The 21719-nt window shown below is 40.6% G+C and overlaps 1 protein-coding gene across 2 annotated transcripts; it reads left to right on the forward strand.

Moving 5' to 3' along the window:
* The first annotated feature begins 904 nt into the window (after positions 1-904).
* On the forward strand, positions 905-21530 carry HPS3 (HPS3 biogenesis of lysosomal organelles complex 2 subunit 1). Of its 2 annotated transcripts, XM_064457749.1 has the most exons (17): positions 943-1282; positions 2033-2527; positions 3811-3988; positions 6399-6484; positions 7680-7872; positions 8153-8234; positions 10182-10336; positions 11728-11836; positions 12007-12188; positions 12529-12706; positions 13355-13585; positions 15178-15363; positions 16532-16720; positions 17260-17367; positions 17731-17937; positions 19275-19365; positions 20448-21530. In XM_064457749.1, the coding sequence occupies exons 1-17, from the start codon at positions 1060-1062 to the stop codon at positions 20573-20575; spliced, it is 3021 nt and encodes a 1006-aa protein (XP_064313819.1). In that variant the 5' UTR covers positions 943-1059; the 3' UTR covers positions 20576-21530. The 2 variants fall into 2 exon arrangements, with proteins under 2 accessions (XP_064313818.1, XP_064313819.1); XM_064457748.1 differs by lacking the exon at positions 15178-15363 and having other exon boundaries at positions 905-1282.
* The last annotated feature ends 189 nt before the right edge of the window (positions 21531-21719 follow it).

Raw genomic sequence — 21719 nt, forward strand, 5'->3', positions numbered from 1 at the left:
TACCTTGTGTTCTTTACTATTTAGATGTATACTTGCTAAGTAAGGACCGTTTGACGCTGCAGGTTTTGGTAGCATTTAGTCATGTGCAAATTCTAGAATAAATCAGGAAATTGTGCGCTCTTTGCTGTGATCCCAACCTGTTCTGAGATACAATCTCTTTGATTTTTTTTGGTTTCTCACAAGCAAGAAACTGTACTTCAAGTCGTCTTAGTACTAACAACACTTAGTATTCCAGAGGAAAAGGAGAATAAAAGAGCAGATCTGTTACCTGCTTTAAAGGAGCGCTGTTATTTTTTACATTCCTACATTGACCTAGTAAAAAATGAAGTTCTCATGTCCTTTAACAGTATGTTCACACGGGTGTAGCTTTAGAGACACGTGGAAACCATTAAATTGTAGGACAGAGCACAGGTGCGAGTCACTCACTACTGTGGATTTTTCTAGTCCTGAAAAGGAGAAAAAACATTAGCATTTTGTTTGGGTTTTTGAAGGATTGGTTTGGGTTTTTTCCTTCCCTACATATCCTATAAAACCAGGAGAGGGAAGGGCTGCACGTGAAGACACCCAGGAGGGAATTATTTTCAGAAGCACGTGTAACTAGTACCTGCGGTGCATGCTGTGGATGCACAATTTACGGAGTTCCAAAGCTGTATTTAAAACCAAGACCTCCTTTGCTTGCAGGAGAGCGCACGCTGCCAGCAGCCCGAGGCGATGGCTCTGCGCGGCGCTGCGAGCCCTGGACACCGGCGCCGTTTGTTTCGCGGCCGCCCGTCCAGCGGGGGAGCTTCCCCGGGGCGCGGCGCTGCGACCCGCCGACACGGCGGCCGCGGGGGTGCCCGGCAGCGCGAGCACGGCGATGGCACCGCGCTCACCCCGCGCACAAATTCGTACGAATCCTGAGGGCGACGCCAGCCCCGCCGCGCGCAGGACCGCCGCGGGAGCCCCGGCCCTGGGCCGCCCCGCCCCGCCGAGCGCTGCAGCCTGCGGAAGTGCAGCTCTCCGCCGCGGCTGCCCGCGCCGCGCTCCCTCCGCTGCTCCGGCGGCGGATTTTCGGGGGCCATGGTGCAGCTTTACAACTTGCACCCGTTCGGCTCGCAGCGAGTCGTGCCCTGCAAGCAAGAGCCGGCGCGCTTCTGCTGCGGCCGCGACGTGCTGTTCGTGGCCAGCGCGGCGGCCAGCTGCCGGGTGGAGGTGTTCGCCGTGCGCGACCAGGGCCGCTGCGAGCCCCTGGGCTCCTTCGCCACGCTGGGCCCCGTGCTGCGCATGGCGCACAGCCACGCAGGTCGGTGTCGTTCGCCGCCGGGCCCGGTGCCGCGGGGCTGGGACGCGTCCGGCTCCAGTGCGGGGAGAGGCCTGCGGGCCCGGCGGGGGGGCGGCGGCGGCGGTGGCGGGCCGGGGCGGGGGGGGGGGCGGCGTCCCCGGCCCCGAGGAGGGCTGCGGCGCGGTGGCCGCGCGCGTCCGAGCTGCTCGGTGGGCGCGGGGCTGGCCCGGGAGCGGTGCGCGGGGCTGGGAGCGTCCGGGCTGGCACTTTGCTCTCCCCGCCGCCTTCCGCCCCAGTTGGAGCCTGTGCTTCTGCCCTCGCTTTTTTTTTTTTGGTGTTGTGTTTGTTCGTTTGTTTGGGTTTTTTGGTTGTTTTTTTTTGATCAGAGCACGGGGCGGGTGAGCGCTCCAGCCGATCCCACAGCTCTCCATGAGCCTATGACTTCCCCTGGTCTTTAGAGAATAAAACGTTTTTACCTTAATGGGTGTTCTGGGGGAGAAACGCCTTGTCTGCAGTCACAACCCATAAAGTGGGTTCACTTAAGAGTTCGTCTGGACCTAGATCTGTAAGTCCTTTTTTTAATGGCCTGTGAAGTGTGTTCCACCCAGCAAGGAAATCTTGCACTTTGGATTTCATTAGAAAAAAAACCGGTGAAAACTTAAGGGTTGGGAATTTAAGATGTTCTTTGTAATATACTACAGCAGGTAAAGAGCTCAAAAACTCTGTCATCTATTCTTTAATGATGTATCAGTACTGCTGCTTTCTTTTAAGGAGACTATCTGGTGACAATCGAAGAAAAAAGCAAAGCAACTTTCCTAAGAGCATACATGAACTGGAGATGCATGTCTGCAGGGAGTTCACGTGTTTGTGTTCGGATGGTTGGTCACAAGATGGAAGAGTCATACAGCGAAACCTTAAAAGAACAGATGTCAATTGTGGAAATGCCACTTTCAGATCCTCCACTGTGCATTTCATGTTGTCCTGTAAATGGAGATCTTCTTGTGGGCTGCAAAAATAAACTAGTCATGTTCTGTTTGAAATATCTGGTCATAAACCAGAATTTGACTGTATTGGACTTTGAACGCTCCTTAATTTTACACATCGATAACCTCATTCCTGCTGAAGTTGCCTTTTGTGCCAGACATATAGCCGTAACAACAGAGCTGGATGTTCTGATCCTGAAATTGGAACTGGTCCAGCAAAGCGCAGACCGGACAGAGCAATGTGCACACAGAGTTAGTACACTAGAAACGCCCGTGAGTGGAGGTAAGTACAGATTTTTTATTTTATTATTTCCAAGAGTGCTAACTGATTCCTGTTATTTTCAAAGTAGGCTCAAACAAGGTCATTGCCCTTCAGAAAATACTTCCAGGTCACCTTAGGACTGTCAGCTGAATATTCTAATGCATGAAGAGTTGTACCACCTGCAGCTGGAGGCAGCAGTTAAAACAAATATGCCATCGTTCTGCAGACACTTTCAGGATAGTGCAGCCTCTACAGACATAGAATTAGGTCCCTGTTTTGGGGTGCCACCATGGGCCAAATCAAAGTGGCAGTAGTTCAGTGTGCTGTGTTCAGAAAAATTATTCCATCAGTGTCACTGCCTAAATAACTATGTCTCATCTAAGGGCCACGTGGGAGGCCAGATGGAAGAAGCATCTCATGAACCTTGAAATGGACCATGCATGCTGGCTTATGCATTTAAGAATGCTTCTGTGGCGATGCATATGCACTTTCGTAAGTGTTAGTAGGCTCAGAACCTGCATAAACGAGGTGTCCGCACATTTTCCATTTTCAGTCCTTTGTCTTATGCAGGGGCTTGTCTTAGAATCCTAGAAATCCCAGAAATAGATTTACTCAGTAGGTTTCATATCTCTGTATTGCAAGAAATTAATCCATATGTAATCAATTCCCACCTTTACAAAAGCATCGCATGAACACCAACAAACCTTAGGAAAATACTTCATTTATAATTGAAGAAACTTAAAACAGAAAAGGATGGTCTTATAGAAATGTCAGATAGGGAAAATATAAACTGGAATGTTCTTCATTGAGTGAAGATGGACCTTAACTCAGATCATGGCATCCTGCCCTTAGTTGTTTTTATTACTAAAACAAAATAGAAAAGCTCAAATTACTTTGTGTGCTGTTAGGGTTTGCTTTCTAGAACTTAAGTGAGTTTAAGATAACACAAGTTTTTATCATAGCTGCCTTTCCTTCTTAAAATCTCTCCAATCAAATGACAACATTTTTTGATGGCCAGCCATTTGCAGCACAGGTTGCCTTGGACTTGCCTTTTAGTGAATAGTTTACCTGTTGTTTCAGAAATCATGACCCTCAGATATCCTAACTCTTGAGGCTCAAATGAAGGATTGTTCTCTTCTAGCATAGCATAGCTGTTCTCAAAATCTCATGTTTGGAGGGAGCCAATGCTAACTAGGTAGCTGTAATTTGAATATTTAATTGATGTTGTATCATATAATTTTCTTACTGCTAAATTGAATGGTTTGCGCAATTAATACAGCATTTTCATTGTTATGGTCTAAAAGATGAAGGCCCTTCAACACATACTTTGCCACTTGAAGTAGACAAGTTCATCGTATGTCAGAAGCCAGTGGAACTGCTTGGGGAAGAAAGTAAGCTATGTGAGATACCCATCACACTGGAATCCACGGAGTTACCTACCGAAGACACAAAGTGCTTCCAAGTGCGGTATCTGCTTTTCAGGTATTACAAATGTATTTTTCCCTTAATGGGTAAATTTACTACAGGAAACCAAAATGAGCTGTGGCTCATGTCTTGTTGAAAGAAAAATAGTGGTATTTTGGCTTCTAGGGTTTTTATAAGGTTTGGGTTTTTTTTTGCACTGAGGAAATAGTGATACTAAAGAAAGCCCATTTTTAAATAGAATAGAATATTTCAGTAAGAAGGCACCTGCAACGATCGTCTAGTCCCACTGCCTGACCACTCCAGGGCTGACCCAATGTTAAAGCATGTTATTAAGGGCATTGTCCAAATGCCTCTTAAGCACTGACAGCTTGGGGCATTGACCACCTCCCTAGGAAGCCTGTTCCAGTGTTTGACCACTCCTTCGGTAAAGAAAAGTTTCCAAATGTCAAGTCTGAACCTCCCCTGATGGATGTAGCTTTGAACCGTTCCCAGGCGCCCTGTTCCTGGATCCCAGGGAGGAGAGATCAGCACCTCCCACACCACATCCGCTGCTCAGGAAGCTGCAGGGAGCAATGAGGTCGCCCCTCAGCCTCCTTATCTCCAAACTAGACAATCCCAGAGTCCTCAGCTGGTCCTCACAGGACATGTCTTCCAGTCCTGTCACCAGCTTTGTTGCCCTCCTCTGGACACTTTTGAGTACCTTCACATCCTTCTTAAATGGTGGGACCCTGAACTACGCGCAGTACTCAGGATGAGACCACACCAATGCTGAATACAGTGGAATAATCCCCTCTCTTGACTGGCTGGTTGTACTGCGTTTGCCCCCAGGATGCAGTTTGCCCTCTGGGCTGCCCGGGCGTGCTGCTGGCTCCTATCGAGCCTGCTGTCAACCAGCACCCCCAGATCCCTTTCTGCAGGGCTGCTCTCTGGCTGCTCCTCTCCCAGCGTATACTTGTGCCTGGCATTACTGTGTCCTAGGTGCAGAATCCAGCAGTTGGACTTGTTCCATTTCTTGCCATTGATGCTCCCAATGCTCCAATCTATATAGATCTCTCTGCAAGGCCTCTTGTCCTTCAAGAGAGTCAACAGCACCTCCCATTTTGGTATTGTCAGCAAACTTGCTATTGGTGCATTCAACTCCTGCATCCAGATGATTGATCAAAATATTGAACAGCACTGGCCCTTGGATTGAGCCCTGAGGAACACTGCTGGTGACTGGTCACCAGCCAGCTGTAGCCCTGTTCACTGCAATCCTTTGAGCTCTGCCGTCCAGCCAGTTCTTCAGCCAGCACACCGTGAACCTGCTCATCTCACAGTTGGGCAACTTTTGGCCTCACAAATCCTTAGTTTCATTTTCTTTGGCAAATGTGACTGGTTCTTACAATTAAACTAGAATAGAACTTCGAAGGTTTTGTATATCTAGTGATTTTAATGTCTGGTTTCATCATACATTCTTCCATGCTGTGAAGAGCACACATGGCAGCTTCTCTTGTGATGTATCAGAAGGGGTGGTCTTTTCTCAGCATACAGAATGACAGAATCATTTAGGTTGGAAGGGACCTCCTGAGACCACCTAGTCATGTAGCCCACCCCCTCCCTTGTCAGGCAGGGTCAGCTAAAACAGATTTTCCAGCACCCTGTCTAGTCTGGTTTTGAATATCTCCACAGATGGAGATTCCACAACCTTTCTGGGCAACCTGTTCCAGTGTCTGACCACCCACTGTTTTTATACTTTCACGCTGAAATGGCAAAACCAATTTTTACACACCTTATTCTGAAGCAGCTTGTGTCCAATTCTGTTTTGTTTATAGAGAAGCCTACTTTAGTCGAAATACTGCCTTCTGTTTGTTTATTCTGCAGCTTTCATCAACTACAGCTGAAGTGATACCTGAGTACCTCTGAAAGAAAAGTATTCTTCCTTTCTCCAGGTGGCAAAAGAAGTTTACCAAGTATCTTAAGCACTAAGAAACTATACTTTTTATTTTGTTAGTGATCAAAGCAATTGGACTTTTGTCCAAAACTGAGAAAGAATTGATGTCATAGTCCAGCAGTGAATTCCCAAGCAAAGCAGGAAAAACAATGACATGTAATAGGAAAGAAAGGTAGGACTGGAGATGGCACCATGTTCCATATAGGTCAGTTGAATAAAGAAAGGGGGAAAAAAAAAGGTTAAATTGAGGTTCAAATCAATTGCAGCATGTCCTCCAGTGATCCCAAACTGTGACATATGCCTTGTAGACAAGCAAAGAAAGAGGATTTTTGCTTGCAAGAACTCAAGATAGTTGCCTATAGCTGTGCCACATGCTTCTTGGTATTGCCATGCTAATTAAATTGGTAGTAGGAGTGCACATTGTTGAGTATTAAAACATCAGCTATGCCTGTTATTACAGCTAGTGGTGTTTACTTGTCCAAAGTAGCTCATAATTTCTCACTGAGGTCCCGTGTTGTTCTGGATTTTTTTCCCTAGACGTTTTACACCTGATCAGTCGCCTTTTGGGTTTTGTGAAGAGACAAAGTTGCACTCTGTTCAACTGCTTCCTGTATACCAGACAGGTATATGGATACGTATGGATGCGTTATGGCCTGTGTCACAGGAGACCTGGGAAAGGAAGGAGCTTCTTTGTATACTCTGTTTTGTACATGATTCCTGTATGATTTGTTCTTAAATTAAGGTCTTTCCTCCCTTTTCAATGATTTAAACTGAGCTTCTACTAACAAAAAAGTCTTTAAGTATCTCTGAGTTCTGCATAAGTCTTGAACTAAAATATCAGTTCACCACACCAAAACAGGAAGACTAAATGAACTTTTATCAGTTTTCTACTAATGAATTTTACATCACAAAACAGTCACTCTTTACCTTGCATTAATAAAATTATTCTCAGTGTTATAAGATACTAGGCTGCCTCTCATTAGTTGACACTGGAAATCAGAGTGGTAAACCTTAATAATCGCTAACATACAGGTTACCTTTCTGCCAGGCTTTAATTAAAACTGCAAGGGATGAGTGCAGATTTTAGGGGTTCAGTAATACGCACTATCTCAAGCCCCAACAGACCCATGGAAAAAATTTAATGCTGTGTGTTATCAGTCAGCTTTACTGACTGCTCACCCAGTTAGTGGTGGTGGTTTCTCTGCTAAATAGCGAAGCCTCATTTTAATTGCAGCTGACTTGAGAAAGAGTTACTTGCCATTTAACTCCAGCCATCTTATGTTCTCTTGTGATTTACGGTCTTGGACAAGAGGGTCTGTAGAATCCAGACACAGCCTTTACCAGCCACAGTGGCTTTATAAATAAATTCTGCCATACCCAGCCTTTCTTCCTCTTAAGTGAGGATCTGTATTTTGGTGCACTGCAGCTGCAGCTCTGGACGAGGATTCATCCCAGCACACAAGTAGTTGTCTGAGATCAGGCTGATCATTCAAGCTATGGATGCTTAGTTGTGATGAATCTGCCAGGACTCTCAGATGCTGTTACATCTATAGAGGTTCTTCAGTTGATGATCCATCCACACTTTTGTTAAAAATGCCTCCAAATGAGACAACATGACATACAAGTTTTTGACCTGTGCACTGATCTGACCTGTACACTGGTCTTCATATAGTTCTTTTTCTCTTCACTAGCTACCATCAAAACCCATCTGCAACCTGGGCAAGTTTGATAGTATTTTTTAGGCATCAGGCTTGCAAATGAATTGCCAGGTTTTGATTTATGAGATATATAAAATGCCTTTCTTATTGTTACATCTAGGAAGTTCTGTGACAGCACATGAGGAAACTGAGAACAAGAGAGAACTACTGAGCCTCTTTTGCTTTTTCTCTTTACCTCATGTTGGATATCTCTACTCTGTTGGGAAGTTAGTAGAACTGATTTCTACTTACCAATATTCGGAGAAGTCAGAGCAGGCAGTTCTCACCCCACAGTTCCTGCACGTCATTACAAGGTACTACATTTATGATTTTGCTGATAATGTTACTATGTTTCTCTATGCTGCTGCCTTTTTGTGTCGTGTGTGTCCGTCTCCCCTCCCCGATATGTCGTCCTTCATAGCCTCCTAGAACTCTCTGCGTAGGCTCATGTGATAGTGCAGCATGCCCTCCTGCTTAGGCTTCAAGGCCCATTTCTGTGAACGAAAAAAACTGATTCTCTGTAGTTTTGGCTACTTGATCTTCGCAAGTCTTAATTTTTCTCCTTCATCGCTGTGGTTTCTTCTTTCCCTCTAGTGAGAATCTGCAGTGTTTCACAGTGCGGTGCAGTGCAGCAGCAGCTCGTGATGAGGATCCATATATCGATACAACTGTGAAGGTGCACCTCTTGTTATCTCGCTAAAAGAATGGGGGTAGTAGTATGGCACTGAGTTTCCTTATGTTTCCTTCTGAAATCCTGTAAGTTCATATTGGCTGAACCAATAAAATAACATCCAAAATTAATATTTTACTTCAGTCTGTGGCATATTGTATTTTAATGGTCTACAGATGTCTCAATGAATCAATTATTGCTGTTTAAGATTGTAGACGATTAGTAGAATGTTTTCAGAAACACCAAAAGCTATAAAATCACTTATATTTTAAACTATATTCCATTCTTTCCTGTATAAATCTGAATGAAGGATGCAGAGTTTTGCCTTATTGCAGCTGATGTTTCTCTCTCTCGGGTGTCCTTGAAAAACCAGTTTTTGTAAGAAGAGTGAAGACACTTGAACAAGTCTGCTATCAGATGCTTAGTGCATATTTTTTTAGGAGGAGGGTTTTTGATTCTTGGAGGTCTAGACTTTTCCTGTTCCGTAAATAGCTTATCAGTAAAAATCTATTGAATGGTAAAGATTGGGGTATACATTAATAGAAATACCAGGAAAAATAGACTGAAGTGTATTTTAAGTCAGCATTTAAGGATTTCTTTTGAGCATGTAGACAGCAGGCATAAAGAAACCATAGGCCAGTAGAAGTATTATGAAATCTTCAAGAGCCAAATATGTATCCTCTGCTCTCCATAGATGACTGAGATAAAGAATACAAACACATGGCACAATCTATCATGTCTCTTCTCCAGTCTCAGCTTTCTGTGTTTTCACTGAAGGTTACATTCAGTCTGTCACAGTTCCTCCAGTCAGGCAACAGGCTGCCTCCTGCCTCAACAGGAGGTTTGAGGAGGTGTGCACGTAATGGTGGTCTGCTGGCTAAAGCCCCTCATGGATGTTCATACTGCAGCTTGTACTCTATAGGCAGCAGATCCACTCTGGCATGGGTCCTCCATGGGCTGCAGTCCCTCAGGGGCATCCCTGCCCTGGTACGAGTCCTCCATGGGCCATGTTACCTCTCGGGTGTCCCTGCCCTGGTGTGGGTCGTCCATGGGCTGCAGTCCCTCTGGGGTGCCCCTGCTCTAGTGTGGGTTGCCCACAGGCTACATTCCCACAGGGGCGTTCCTGCCCCAGTGTGGAGTTTGAAGTGTGGTGATGATGATGATGGTTATTATTGCTATTTGTGGTATTTTCCTGCTGTTTTTTACATCGGTTTCAGAGCTGGCTGGTTCTGGTTCTGACTAGCCCAGGTCAGTTTAGATCCTCCTGGTCACCACTGCAGCCCTTTACAAGGAATTCTGAAGTTTCCTCAAAAAGCAGGGTACACATATGATGCTGTGTTGCCTTGCTTCACTGTGTATGTTAATTTGTAAATATGGTATTTTATCTTCTTAAAGGTGTAAATTTAGAATATTTCTGGGCAAATGAGGTTGCATTTTTCCATTTTTATATCACTATAGACAATAGGGTAAGTTTTACCTGAAAGGTGCTTATTGAACAAAGCAGGGATATAATGCTGGGTATGTAATGTAACAATAGGCAAGCAAATATCATTCTTCTATCTATAATTGCTTTTTATAAGCAACTAAAATCAAACTTTTATAACCATGTCAGGCAATCTTTTACAACTTGGCCAAATTCAAACTACTTGTGTTAAAGTTTTCCATGTTAGGCATCTCCCTCAGGCACAGTTATTTTAAGACACACAGCTAAAACTGTGTAGTTGCTTTGAAGAGTGAAATGATTATATTTTTTTATCCATTTTTAAATTATTTATGTCATAGTTTTATGAGTATTTCTATTCTTGCTTAGGTGAAGCACTCAAAGTTAGGAAAGCCGGTGAATGTTTTTAGTGTCAGATCATTGGACAAATTGGACAAAGGTTACTTTTTTTTTATTTAAAGACTTGAAGTACATGCTAACTGAAATTACAAAACAATTACTTTCCTTTATAGGCTTGTCCGCCTGTTGCACTGGATGTCTGTACATTAAGAATGCAGCTTTTTATAGGACCAAGAGCTATCTGTCATTTCAAAAACCATATAATTCTTTTGACTAAGGCAGACACAGAAGATATTACTGAAAGAAGAAAGCCTGCAAGAAGGATGCTGTAAGGGTTTGTCTTTTGGGGAAATGGTATTTATAGCTCTCTATACAGTGCCAAATTTGTGGGTGTTACAGTTGAAGAGAGGTTCCTCTGTGGAAAACCTCTTTGGAAATAATTCCCTAGTTAGTGCATGAGAACAGAGATAAAACATTTATTTTTTTCAATTCTACTGTATTAACTGATGCAGAAGAAATTAGGGTAGGGTCACAAATGCTTAAAATCGACAAAATAAGCTACTCAAGACTGTAAAAAACCTTAACTTTCACAAGTAATGTTAAAATAACATTACTAAGAACATATCTGCTACTGAGAAGAAAAAATATTTATCTTGAGAAACAAAAATACGTAGGAGTACTGAAGCTACAGGCTAAAAAGTTGTGTGGCAGCACAAAGGAAAATGTCTTACATTTGGCTAAGGGTTCTTTCGAAGAGAAGTTACGAACATCACTATAGTAATCCATGACAAAAGAAGGATCGGACTTTTGCCCAAGGTACTCTTGTAGCATGTATGTAGCCTGAGGCGTTTGTGACTTTGTACCTATTTCTGTGAGAACTGCTATTCCCATTCTTTTTTGAGGGCTTTTCATACAACAGCTAAACAGCTATTCTAAAACAGCTATTCAGAAATCACATTTATTAAAGTCAGTTCAAGTTCACTAACAAAAATGGGACAGCTGTAGCTGATTGAAGAGTTACTTGAACCAATATTTCTTAAAGCCTAGAACAGACATTCAGAAGAAGATGAGGATAAGCCCATTAAGGGAAATGGTAATTCAAAATACTGTAGTTTTCTGTGTGCAAAGCACAGTTTCCTCTGCCAGTTGTGGTGTTTCAAAGATTATAGTTGGCGTTTGAGGAAGATCCGCTTTTTGCCTTCTGTAAAGAACCTGAGTTGAACAAATACTAGTCTACTTAACACCATCGTTTGAAAATAAAGATATAAATATCCCAAAACAGTTAAAACAACAACAACAAAATCCCAACAAAAACTGTAGGGCATTACAGACTTAGCCAATGTGTTAGAGTAAAAGCATTCAAATATTTTTTTTACGCCATGTCTTGGCAAATACTTTAATAGAACTGCAGGGGCTTATGTGCAGTAAGTCCTTACAGAAAGTAAGTAAACATCTTAGCTAATTTGTATTACTTCCTGTGAGTATATGAGACTGCCTGGTGTTAAGCCTGGAAGAAGATGTATGTTCCTGGTGTATGAACATTCCTATCCCCATTTTTGTATTAGCCATTATGACTTAAATTCACAGCTTAACTCTCAAGCATTTACTAGCCTGCAAACATACATATTTATGCATTTAAATTATCAAGTGAGTCGGGTTTTTTTGGCTGCATAGTGTTTATTTGGACACTGACAACTAAACTCTTTTCCTTCTCTCTAGTTCCAGAAAGGCTGACAGCATCAAATCCAGAACAAATTCTGAGTCAGAGCCTGGTTGGAATTTATACATTATAAACACTGTTTCAACCATTCAGCTTTACAGAGAAATGGTATTGCCCAACTCCTGCTTTTGTTGTTCAGTGACTAAAAATAAGTACTGTTAATTAAACTCTGATGCATGTCATTGCAGAATATAATGTAATGTAGTTCTCATTAATAGCCCATAATCCTAATTCTTAATTTTTGCCAGCAGCCTAAGTATACCCTGTGTCTGTTCTAGGTAGAGTATAGTAAAACTTATGAAAATGTGAAAACTGAGAGTTGCATTCATCTTCTAAGTGAGGCTCACTTGCTGGTCAGAGCAGCTATAATGGACCCTAGTTTCCTTAAATCAGATGAGAAAGAAGAACTTCTAAGAGCATTCAGAGAAAGTTGTGCCTTCTTAGGAGACTGCTACAGCAGGTATGTTTTAGATGTCAACGTGATATAGGTGAGCTTTTTTTTTCCAATAATGTAACCTTAAAATGAAAATCCATCATTCTTCGCTGTTTTACGTTAGTATAATATAAATCTTTACATTCTGTGAAAACAGCTTAATCTAGTAATCTCTTCAGTATCTGGTGTCTTTGTTGTCATTGAACACAGAATACAGCATTATGTTGAATATGAGCTCTATATTTGCAGATAATTGTGTGTCTGCAACTTTGTTTGATATATTATTTTAGTTCTTACAAACAGTGATGGCAAAAGCGTTGCCCTTAGTTGTTTTGTTACTTTTTTCTTTCCTCTCTTTCGCCTTCAGGTTTGACACAAAGGATTACCACCTTGCTTTGCCGTACTACAGAATGTCAGGTTTATCCATGGCTGAAGTTTTAGAGAGACTCGTTTCAGAAGGTGATGAAATACAGAAATATGAGAGAGGATTTATATTTTACTTAACTCACTCTCTTAATGAAGACTTTAAAGAAGAGTTAAGTAAGGTAAAAACAAGTGTGGTTTTTTTTTTCCTTAACCTATTGATTTGGTTCTGATTTTAAGAACTGTATATCGAATTTTAATTATATTCCCTTTGAAAATGCTGAGCTGCATATTTAGTTTAACGGTTGTTCTTTTTCACATGGTTTTTATTTTCCCCATTTTTGTTGACAAAATAGTAAGCAGCACCTGTGGTGCTTTGGGCTGCTTTCAAGCAACATGTTATGGGTTTGGTTATCATGATGCATGTTGCTAATGATCTGGTTCCCACTTGCACACAGAGACGCTTCCGTTTTAGGAAAGCTCTGCCTCAACTTTCTTTCGTCTCCCATCTCTGTAATGAAACAAACTGTTATTTTGAACACTGCCAGATTGTACAGGTTGGTAAAACCAATTCACTGTGGAGGTGGATGTTCTCTTAGCAACCCAGAATATGGGTTGAATCACTGCCATTTAGAGATCCTTTAATTTTATGGGTAGGGAGGAAAGAGTCAGGAAAGGCACTGTGATTTCATAGCTAAGCTGTACTTGTCTGTTTTATAAAAACAAACAAAAAAAAAACAAACCACAAAAACCCCACAATACTTTCTTATGCAATGGAAGACTGTATATCTGGAAAGGTCTAAACTGTCAAATGGCTTTTATTTTAACAGGAATCAGCAAATAGAGTTCTCCAAATATTCTATCTTGCTGACCCTCTGCAGCTGCCTCATATCCTCTGCAGCCCCTGCATGAGAAACGTATGTCCTTCGACAGCTGTGAAGTATCTTCAGAAGGTAGAAAAGATTATGCCATCAGTGGTCCTGACACTTACTAAGGCTTTCATGGCTCTGAAAATGGGAGACCTGGCGATGTATGAACATGAGATGGACTCCTATAAGGAGGTGAAGTATGCTGAAAGCATGAGCTATTCACGTTTTGCGAAGCCCAAGTCAGTAGGTGTGGCTTGTAGTCGTATTTTACAGTAAAATAACTTTCAGTCACTCCTCTTCCTCCTGATATGCTGTAAAGGCTCCACTGAATGTGTGCAATAACAGTAGAATCGAGGGCTGGCATACACTGGGACCATACTGTTTACCCTGCAGGTAGGGTAGTCTTGTCTTGGCAAAGCCTTGCCAAATAAGCAAAAGTTTTGAAGCTGTTAATTCTTGATAAATTAAATGCTGTTTACTGGTGTTTAACAAGCTCTTCAGAGCCTGTGCTCTTCACCAGTATGTATCAAAGCACTTAACCCTTACTAAGATCAGATCAGAACCTACTTCAGTGCTACCAAAGTAAGAATTCCACATCAATGAGGGAAAAGAGTTAGTGAAGCAGTCTCTGCCGTAGATGTTCACATGTGGTTTTAGATTGAGACCAGTCTGTAAATTACTTCTTGTTAAGGTTGATCAGGAGTGTTGAATATTCAAAGGTGACAGAGCTTAAAATACAGATTCTTTCTGAGAGTGAGTTATTGAAGGTCTAAAAACTTTTAAAATAAACTGATAGCTGTTCCAAAGTTAGATACCATGCTTTGGTAGAAGTCCTGGAGAGCTTTCAAAGTTAGCAGTTTTTGAACTGCAAGGCAGGAACTGTGGAGAGCTGTTTCAACAATGATTTTCAGCACCACCTGCTTTCTGACCATTTGCACCATGATGAAGTGAAATTGCCATTTTGTGAGCAAACATACACATTCCACTGCATGGGTATTATTTAGAGAAAAAGGTGTCTGGGGTTTGGGTGTTGGGTTTTGGGTTTTTTTTTCTTGTTAATCTGATCTATTAAAAATGTTCTATTGCACCTCACCTTTGAAAAGCATTTTGTTGGGAAGTAGAAGAAATAACGCTTTCAGAAAGATAAAGAAAGGAAAGATAGATCGTATGCATAGCAGGATGAAATCTGAATTTTCCTCCTCAGTATATATAAGGGAATATAATGCCTTATATTTCCTGTGCAATTCATTTAATCTGCTTAGGCATCATTTCTTCACTGTCTTTAAAGTGGAAATAGTCCTTTGTCATGCTTACCTTCAAAAGCACTCAGATATCCAGAAACAACTTACTCTTGCACATAGTGCTACACATTTTGATCATTGTTTCAGGGTATTTTCAAACTAAAAGTCATGCTTTAGCAAAGTAGTCTACTGAAATTTAGCAAAGTAGTTGATTGAAATTTCAGGCAGTGATTTTTCAAAATGCCATGTATATTGAATGTCTTGGATTTCGTAGTGAAATCTATCTTTCTTATAGGCACAGTAACTCCAGATTTGAACAGCACATTACTCATGTCCTGTTGCTCAGGAGTCACTGCTCCAGCACACGGTTTGGAGCTCAGTCTCTGGAGAACTATAAATTGTAGAAAGGGTTTATATCCTTACCTTGACTTTCCTCCATTTTATCTGTCTAAACTTCACTGCCTGAGGAAATACAGAGTTTGCTGAATTGAATCATACGTGGATTGAATTCTTTACCTGATTTATATCTGGTTATGTTTGTAGGCAGTACTGGCTTGTGGCTTCATTGGGCAACCAAAACTCTTGAGGCAGCATAAGGAAGGAGGTGTTATTCCAACTGAGTTTGCTGTTCACCTGAAGGAGATGCAGCCTGGTTTACTGGTGGCTGCCACTGTGGCTTTACATGAGAACAGTAAAATGGAACTGGAAGAAGCAGATACCTTTTTCAAGGTTGGCCTGTGATCATTTTTTGCTTCTATTTTTCTCATAGTGATGTTGTTAAGGGTAAGCAAAGCCTCGGTTGCTCCTTCACTCACATTTCAGCATTTCTTCAGAAAGAGGGAGTTGAGGGTTATATGTATTCCAGTCATGACAATCGCTACAGAGTCAGAAACTGGACCTTCTAGAAAGAAACACTGGTTAAATAAAGCAAACAAAAAAACTCCATTAAGTTCTTTGTTTTGACCCTGTCATTTGGATGGAGAATACCCTGATCTCAGAGGTCTTTCAAAGGCTTCCTAGTAATCGGGCTTCCTAAGGCTACTGAAATTTAACAGAACATAGATAAACCCCTTCCATATGCTCCTTTTGAAGAAATCATTAGGATTGAAACATACTGCCAAAGAATCAGACTTAAATACAAAGGTATATAATGTTCTGATGTTCTGTATAAATTTTGGAAGAAAGAGTGGGTCTCTGCAGTTTTATGAGAAGATAAATAGAATAGTTTTACTGGTGTTATTGAAGTTTTCTTTATTTAGATTGGTAATAGACAAACCTTTTTATTTTCCTCTACAATAAATAACATTGTTTGGATTAAAACCATGTATTCTTCAATGTAGGTATGTCCAGTCTTATGTCTATTACCATGAAAGACCTGTATCAGAAATACCGAGTCATGAAACTCAAATTAGACCAAGTGTTGTTGTTTAAGCCGGTTGGAAACCAAGTAAAAGTCCTATTCACTGACACACCAGGCCGTAAAGTATCTCTCCCGTGGGTCCTACCATTATACCCAAATGAGCTACACAGCATCTCTTATCATGGCCTTTAGATCCTTCTTTCAAAGACACCGGCTTGGCTATTGGCTCATAAAAAAGATCCTCCAAATTAGCAGTCTGTAAGTACTTGCTGACGTTTCTGGCAGTGGAGTAAATCTTGAAGAAGAAACCAAATCTATTGTTTAGAATTTATTACCTTGAAATCATTCCATGAACTTTTTTACTTTGCCTAGCACTGTATTATGTAGAATCACACCATTAGAAATACATCAAGACAAAAAAAGGAACCTGCTTCTAGTAAAAGTGAAAAACCGTTCCTTCTGTCTGTTCTAAGTTCTGCTACTAATAACTAGCATAGTCTGTGCTAACTTGCTGTCTTCTAACGTTTTTGTTCTTAGATGTTGTGTAGTAACAGTGAAAACACTATTCCTCAGCTCTTGGTGGATTTCTGGGAAGCTCTTCTGGTAGTGTGCTCTCAGGAAGAAATACTTAAGGAGCTTTTATTGAGGGTTACTTCTCAGTATGTTTGGAGAATATCAAACAAGCAAATTCCTGAGACTAAGCCATTGAAAACAGCAGAGGATCTGGTAAGTATACCACTCAGAGGACATTTTATGACTGCATTGTCCCTCCAAAATCTATCCAAATACTAGTATCCTTAGTATTTGAATTTTGGACAGTCTATCTCTTAAAAGAAGCAAGACTGAAAGTAAATAAGGTAGTGTGCAGTTACCAAATAGGTATTGCTGGCTCTGGGGGCCTTACACTTCGGGGACCTTTGCAAATGTACTTCCAACAGGAATCTCAGCTCTGGACAGAGATACGGGCTAAAAAAGAAACAATGAGCATTTGTCAGGTGGAGTGTTGGCAATTTTACGAAGCTGACTAAATGAGAAAAATGTGTGAATGATGAATTTGAAAGGATTCTGAATGGGAAATCTGAAATACAGAATTAGAGGTTTCCAGTTTATTTGTTACTAAACTGTATGAACCAAAAGAAAGAGTAGCTGCTGTTCTAAATTATGGTATTTGAGAGTAAAATTTTCTTCACTTGTCGTGGGTTTCACATGGAAGTGTCACTACCAGAAATATTTCTTTTATTGCAACTTGTTTCTTTCTTGTATAGATAAACTCCTGTAATCATTTTGGGTTGATCAGCCCATGGGTAACTTCCATAATGTCAGTGGGATCTCCATCTGATAAAGATTACTGTGAAGATATCTCAAAACTACAGGTATGAAACCCTTAAACCTTACTGTTTACAGTTTAGATCCATTCTGCAAATGCCCATGTATGTATGAAGAACTTCCACTAGCAGACTCCCCTCCTCCTTCCCCTCCAGGTTATCCAAGTTGAAATAAAAGGCCTATTGAAATGATGGAAGGAAAAAGTGCTGAAAAGATAGGTCAATAACAATGATATTTACATTTTCAGTCCACTCTAAACTTGCTTTCTCGGTTTTCAGTAACATTTATTAAAGGAAATATTACTTCAAACTTATTCTGATGGGTAAAGGCTTCTGTTCTAAGGTTATGCTTAGCATTTTTTTGCGAAGTTGGTCTTAAATTCAAACAATACTTTTTCTTCTTGTCTTCAGTCTCTTTTATGTAGTCAGTCAATCAATATAGCGTCAGTTCTGCCTGTCTTGGAGCCCCTGAGAGAGGCTGGCAATGTCGGCCTCACCATCCATGTTCTCTGCAATACCCGTCTAGGCAAGTATGAGGAAGCCATTGATGAGCTTCTCAAAACATGTCCTGATGCAGCTGTATTATATGCTCAGCACGAGCTCAAAGATGACAGTCGGGTGAGCTACTTTCATTTAAGTTGTTCAGGTTTTTTTTGTTTTGATTTTTTTTTTCTAACTAAAATGCTGTTGTGTACAGATGGACTCTGGGTGGATCAAACTGCCCAGCTTTCAGACTAAGTGAATTGCTTAGCTTGCTTTGAACTTTTTGCTTGGCATTTAAGTTCCTTAACTCAGTCCCCACTAATTTGAATGGAATATTCTTTTTTTCCTGGTTACTTCTGTGACTCCTTGTATTCATTCTGGTAATTCAAAGCTTAGTCTTTTCAGATGGTAGAGTACCTCAGAAGAGGGAGAATAATATGTTCTTTTTTGCACTGTAAATTAAAAACTAGCTAGTTTCTCACTAATCAGTGTTCTAAATTGTTTGCCAATGACGTATAACATGAAATTTTAGTGATAAGCTAACTGATAAAAGATCATGGTCCTTCAAATAAAATCACACTTAAATATGTTCTTCCTGTATTCTAATGACATCTTCTGACCTTACCATATCAGAATGATACTGGTGCACTACTGGAAAGATTATGTTCTTTATGTCCCATTTTCTCCTTAGGCCTCTGTAGAGTTTTAATTTTGGAACTGATTTTATTCCAGTCTTCCAGGAGTACAGGGATTTACTTCCATTGCCTGTCACAGCTACTCGGTTAATTTTACACAGTTTTGCTGGTCAGAGTCAGCAAAGGTGATCCTCTACCAGACAGGTGTAATAGAACTCTGTTCAAAACCAGATTTGTGCTTTTTATTCAGATAAAATAGTTTCTTTGATTGTTTGCACATTAGTTATAGAGTTGAATGGGAGGTTGCAGTACTGAATCTGAACACAGGTGGAAGAAAAGAGTTAACCATGTTTAAAAAAGAAGGAAAGAATCCTTTCCCCTCTCTCCATTCTTATCAACAAAATTATACACAAACCATAATTCACTACTACAGCTGTTGGAAGTAGACAGATTAGGTCAGGAGACAGAGCAGTGTTCTTATAGTAATGCTATTCACCACTTTGCATGGAGCCGTTTGGAGGGAAAAAAACCTTAATTTTTCTAACAGCATCAGTCTTGCTGATTATATGACTTTTTGTTACAAACTTTTATCTATAGAAGCGCTAGGGGGCGCTGGGTAAAAATTTTCTAGTATAAAAAGATCGCACCAAAAATTGAAAAATAACACCATGTGCATTCATGTTCAAAGCATTATATAAATTAATTATTGAGTTCATCACAACCTAACTCTATTTGTACACATCTGAGCTTCGTTCAGTGTATTTTTAGCAGGTCTTTCATGCTCTTAATTGCAGTCCTTGTTAATTTACACTTTTGCTGTGGGTTTCTGTGGATTAGGCTTTGTGGTGGAACAAGCTGCTTCCTGAACTTTGCAAGAGAACCAGACTTAATGGGAATGACTGCCCTGTTCTTATTTCATCACTGAAAGGTAAATATCAACTGATTGCAACTCAACTCCAGAAGCCTTTGTACAATATCTGACATTCTAAATACTGTTCAGTCTAACGACTACTGATAGGGTAATTTTGAAAAAAGGGGGACCCTTTTCTACAGTTAAAGCTAATACAGCTCAGCAGGCTTTCTAGTCACGAGCACAAGATTCTACAATGTATAAAAGTCATGACATTCAATTTGTATTGAAAACAGTTAAACTGTGGGAATCATACTGTTTCTCTATAGGTCAAGAATAGACACCATTAAACAGACTTACTAAGTACAACTAATTGATAGTAATTATTTTTTTCTAGGCTAAGTGACTATATGGTTCTAAGCAATGACAGATAACAGGCTACTGTTGATAACCCAGTGGGCATCTGAGTGTGTATTGCTGATCAGGTCATAGACCACAATGTGTCACTTCTAGTAGTTGATGTAGTGCTTTTTTTTACATCTTTGGAGGAAGTCACTAATATTGTGTATAGCTGAGGGGCCAGTTTTGTTTCTGTGTTTGTTTTGACAGAATAAGAAGATTGAATAAAGCACATACGTTTAAGAAAAAATGCCAGAGGGCAGAAAAACAGCATCCTGGGGTTGCATTGTACGGCACAGGTTGCCATGCTCTATCATAAAGTCCCAGTTTCTAATGCTAGCGGGTTTTCTTTCGAAAGTCATCACTTAAGAACATAATGTTAAACAGCTTGGTCTGAGAAGCTGCTTGCAGAACATCCCATTTTACAGACAGTGCTGAGTTAGGGTACTAGTACAGATTTCTAGGGCTTCCTTTGCATTTTGTGCAAAACGAAGTACTAGATCAGACTTCCATAAGCAGTAGTGCCACATGTGAGTCAAGGTAGAGGTATGGTTTTAATCTAAGACATAATTTCAGCTTATTTTTGAGATTTCCTGTAGTTGTATTTGCTCCCAAATGGGTGTGTAACAAATTTCATTTCAGTTGCAATATTTTGATAATCTGATTACTTCAATTAGAAATTACATTGTTAATGTTTCTTTGTTTCTTTGTTTTAAAACCAAAATACCTAAACAAGGTTTTTTTTCCCCTGCTCTGAGCAGAAACTTTATCAGTTGTTGCAATGGAACTGGAACTAAGGGATTTCCTCAGTCTTCTACCAGAGGATGGAACTGCAGCATTTTTCCTGCCACATCTTCTTCACTGCAGCCAGAGGAAGCTGCTGATCTAAAACAATGAAAGTCTAATATGCCCTCAAATACAAAAATGTGCTGGAATAAAAAAGTAAATGAAACAAACAGTAGAACTACATATTAAGGTACCGTGGGACTCATGTCACATAAATCACCTTATTTCTCAGTTGAAACCTTATGACAACTGTTGAATGACAGCTGTTGTCTGAGGCAAAGCATCTGTTTTGAAGCTAATACTATTACACTCTGACAAAGGTCAGCAAACCAGAATTCCTGCCAGGTAGAACTGAATGGTGGTTGGACTGGTAAAAACATCGCTATTCAACTGTTAAGCAGCATCACTCATCTTCTCAATGAGGGTGAACTTGTGGCTGTAGCAGCTAGAAAGTACAGATGTATGGTACAGTTGGACATAAAATGTTCACTGAAAGTAAAACAGAGTCAGTCTTAATTTATGTTAGTTGGATCACTGACCTAGGGAGGAATTTAAGCTCAGGCATGTGTCTTAACTGTATGAGTAAAAGTAAGTGCCTTACTCTTTCAAGTTGAACTGGGCTCCACTTCATTTTGCAACACAGACATTCCCTTGAATTCCAGCTGGCAAAACCAGTCAGCTGCTCTGTCATCTCAATTACATGCCCATGCAAGTGTTACACTGAAAATGTTTTCATTTAGCAATTCACAAAAAAAGACAATAATCAAAGAGAAATGGAAGTATTCCCAAGGGGAATGGATGATGCGGGCTACCGCTTGCTTACTGTTTTTTGTTTTCTTTCTTCTGTTGTATTCAGTCAGTAGACAAGTATTTGAAGTCTCACTAGGTCACAAATCCTGTTGAAAACTCTTGTTTCTTCTAGATTTTTTGGTAAACATCATCTCAGGTACTTGTGCATGTATGTGCTGATGTTTGTCTTTCTTCTGGGCAGAAAACATCCTTCTGTTTCTTCAGCTGGAATTCAGTGATAATAAACCATCACAATATTTAAGACCTTCTTATTGGTGCAGTTTGGCTTTTTGAGCGTCTACCACAAATAAAACATTGACTTCATAACCATCTGAAGGCCTAATTAGCTGGCACTGAATCTATCAAATCCATTTTCACTGAAGCTGTAACGTTACTTAAAATTGTAGAAGTCAGTCAGAAGAGATCATCTCTATTGCAAATAAAATATATGAAAGAAA

Source organism: Phalacrocorax carbo, chromosome 7 (genome assembly GCF_963921805.1).
Source record: "Phalacrocorax carbo chromosome 7, bPhaCar2.1, whole genome shotgun sequence".
In the NCBI taxonomy this organism is placed as follows: Eukaryota; Metazoa; Chordata; class Aves; order Suliformes; family Phalacrocoracidae; genus Phalacrocorax; species Phalacrocorax carbo.

Coding starts and splice junctions, on each gene's coding strand:
- HPS3 (XM_064457749.1), top strand. CDS start 1,060: ATGGTGCAGCTTTACAACTTGCACCCGTTCGGCTCGCAGCGAGTCGTG. Junction 7,873..8,152: donor TTCCTGCACGTCATTACAAG/GTACTACATTTA, acceptor CTTTCCCTCTAG/TGAGAATCTGCAGTGTTTCA. Junction 17,368..17,730: donor AAGATATCTCAAAACTACAG/GTATGAAACCCT, acceptor TCTTGTCTTCAG/TCTCTTTTATGTAGTCAGTC.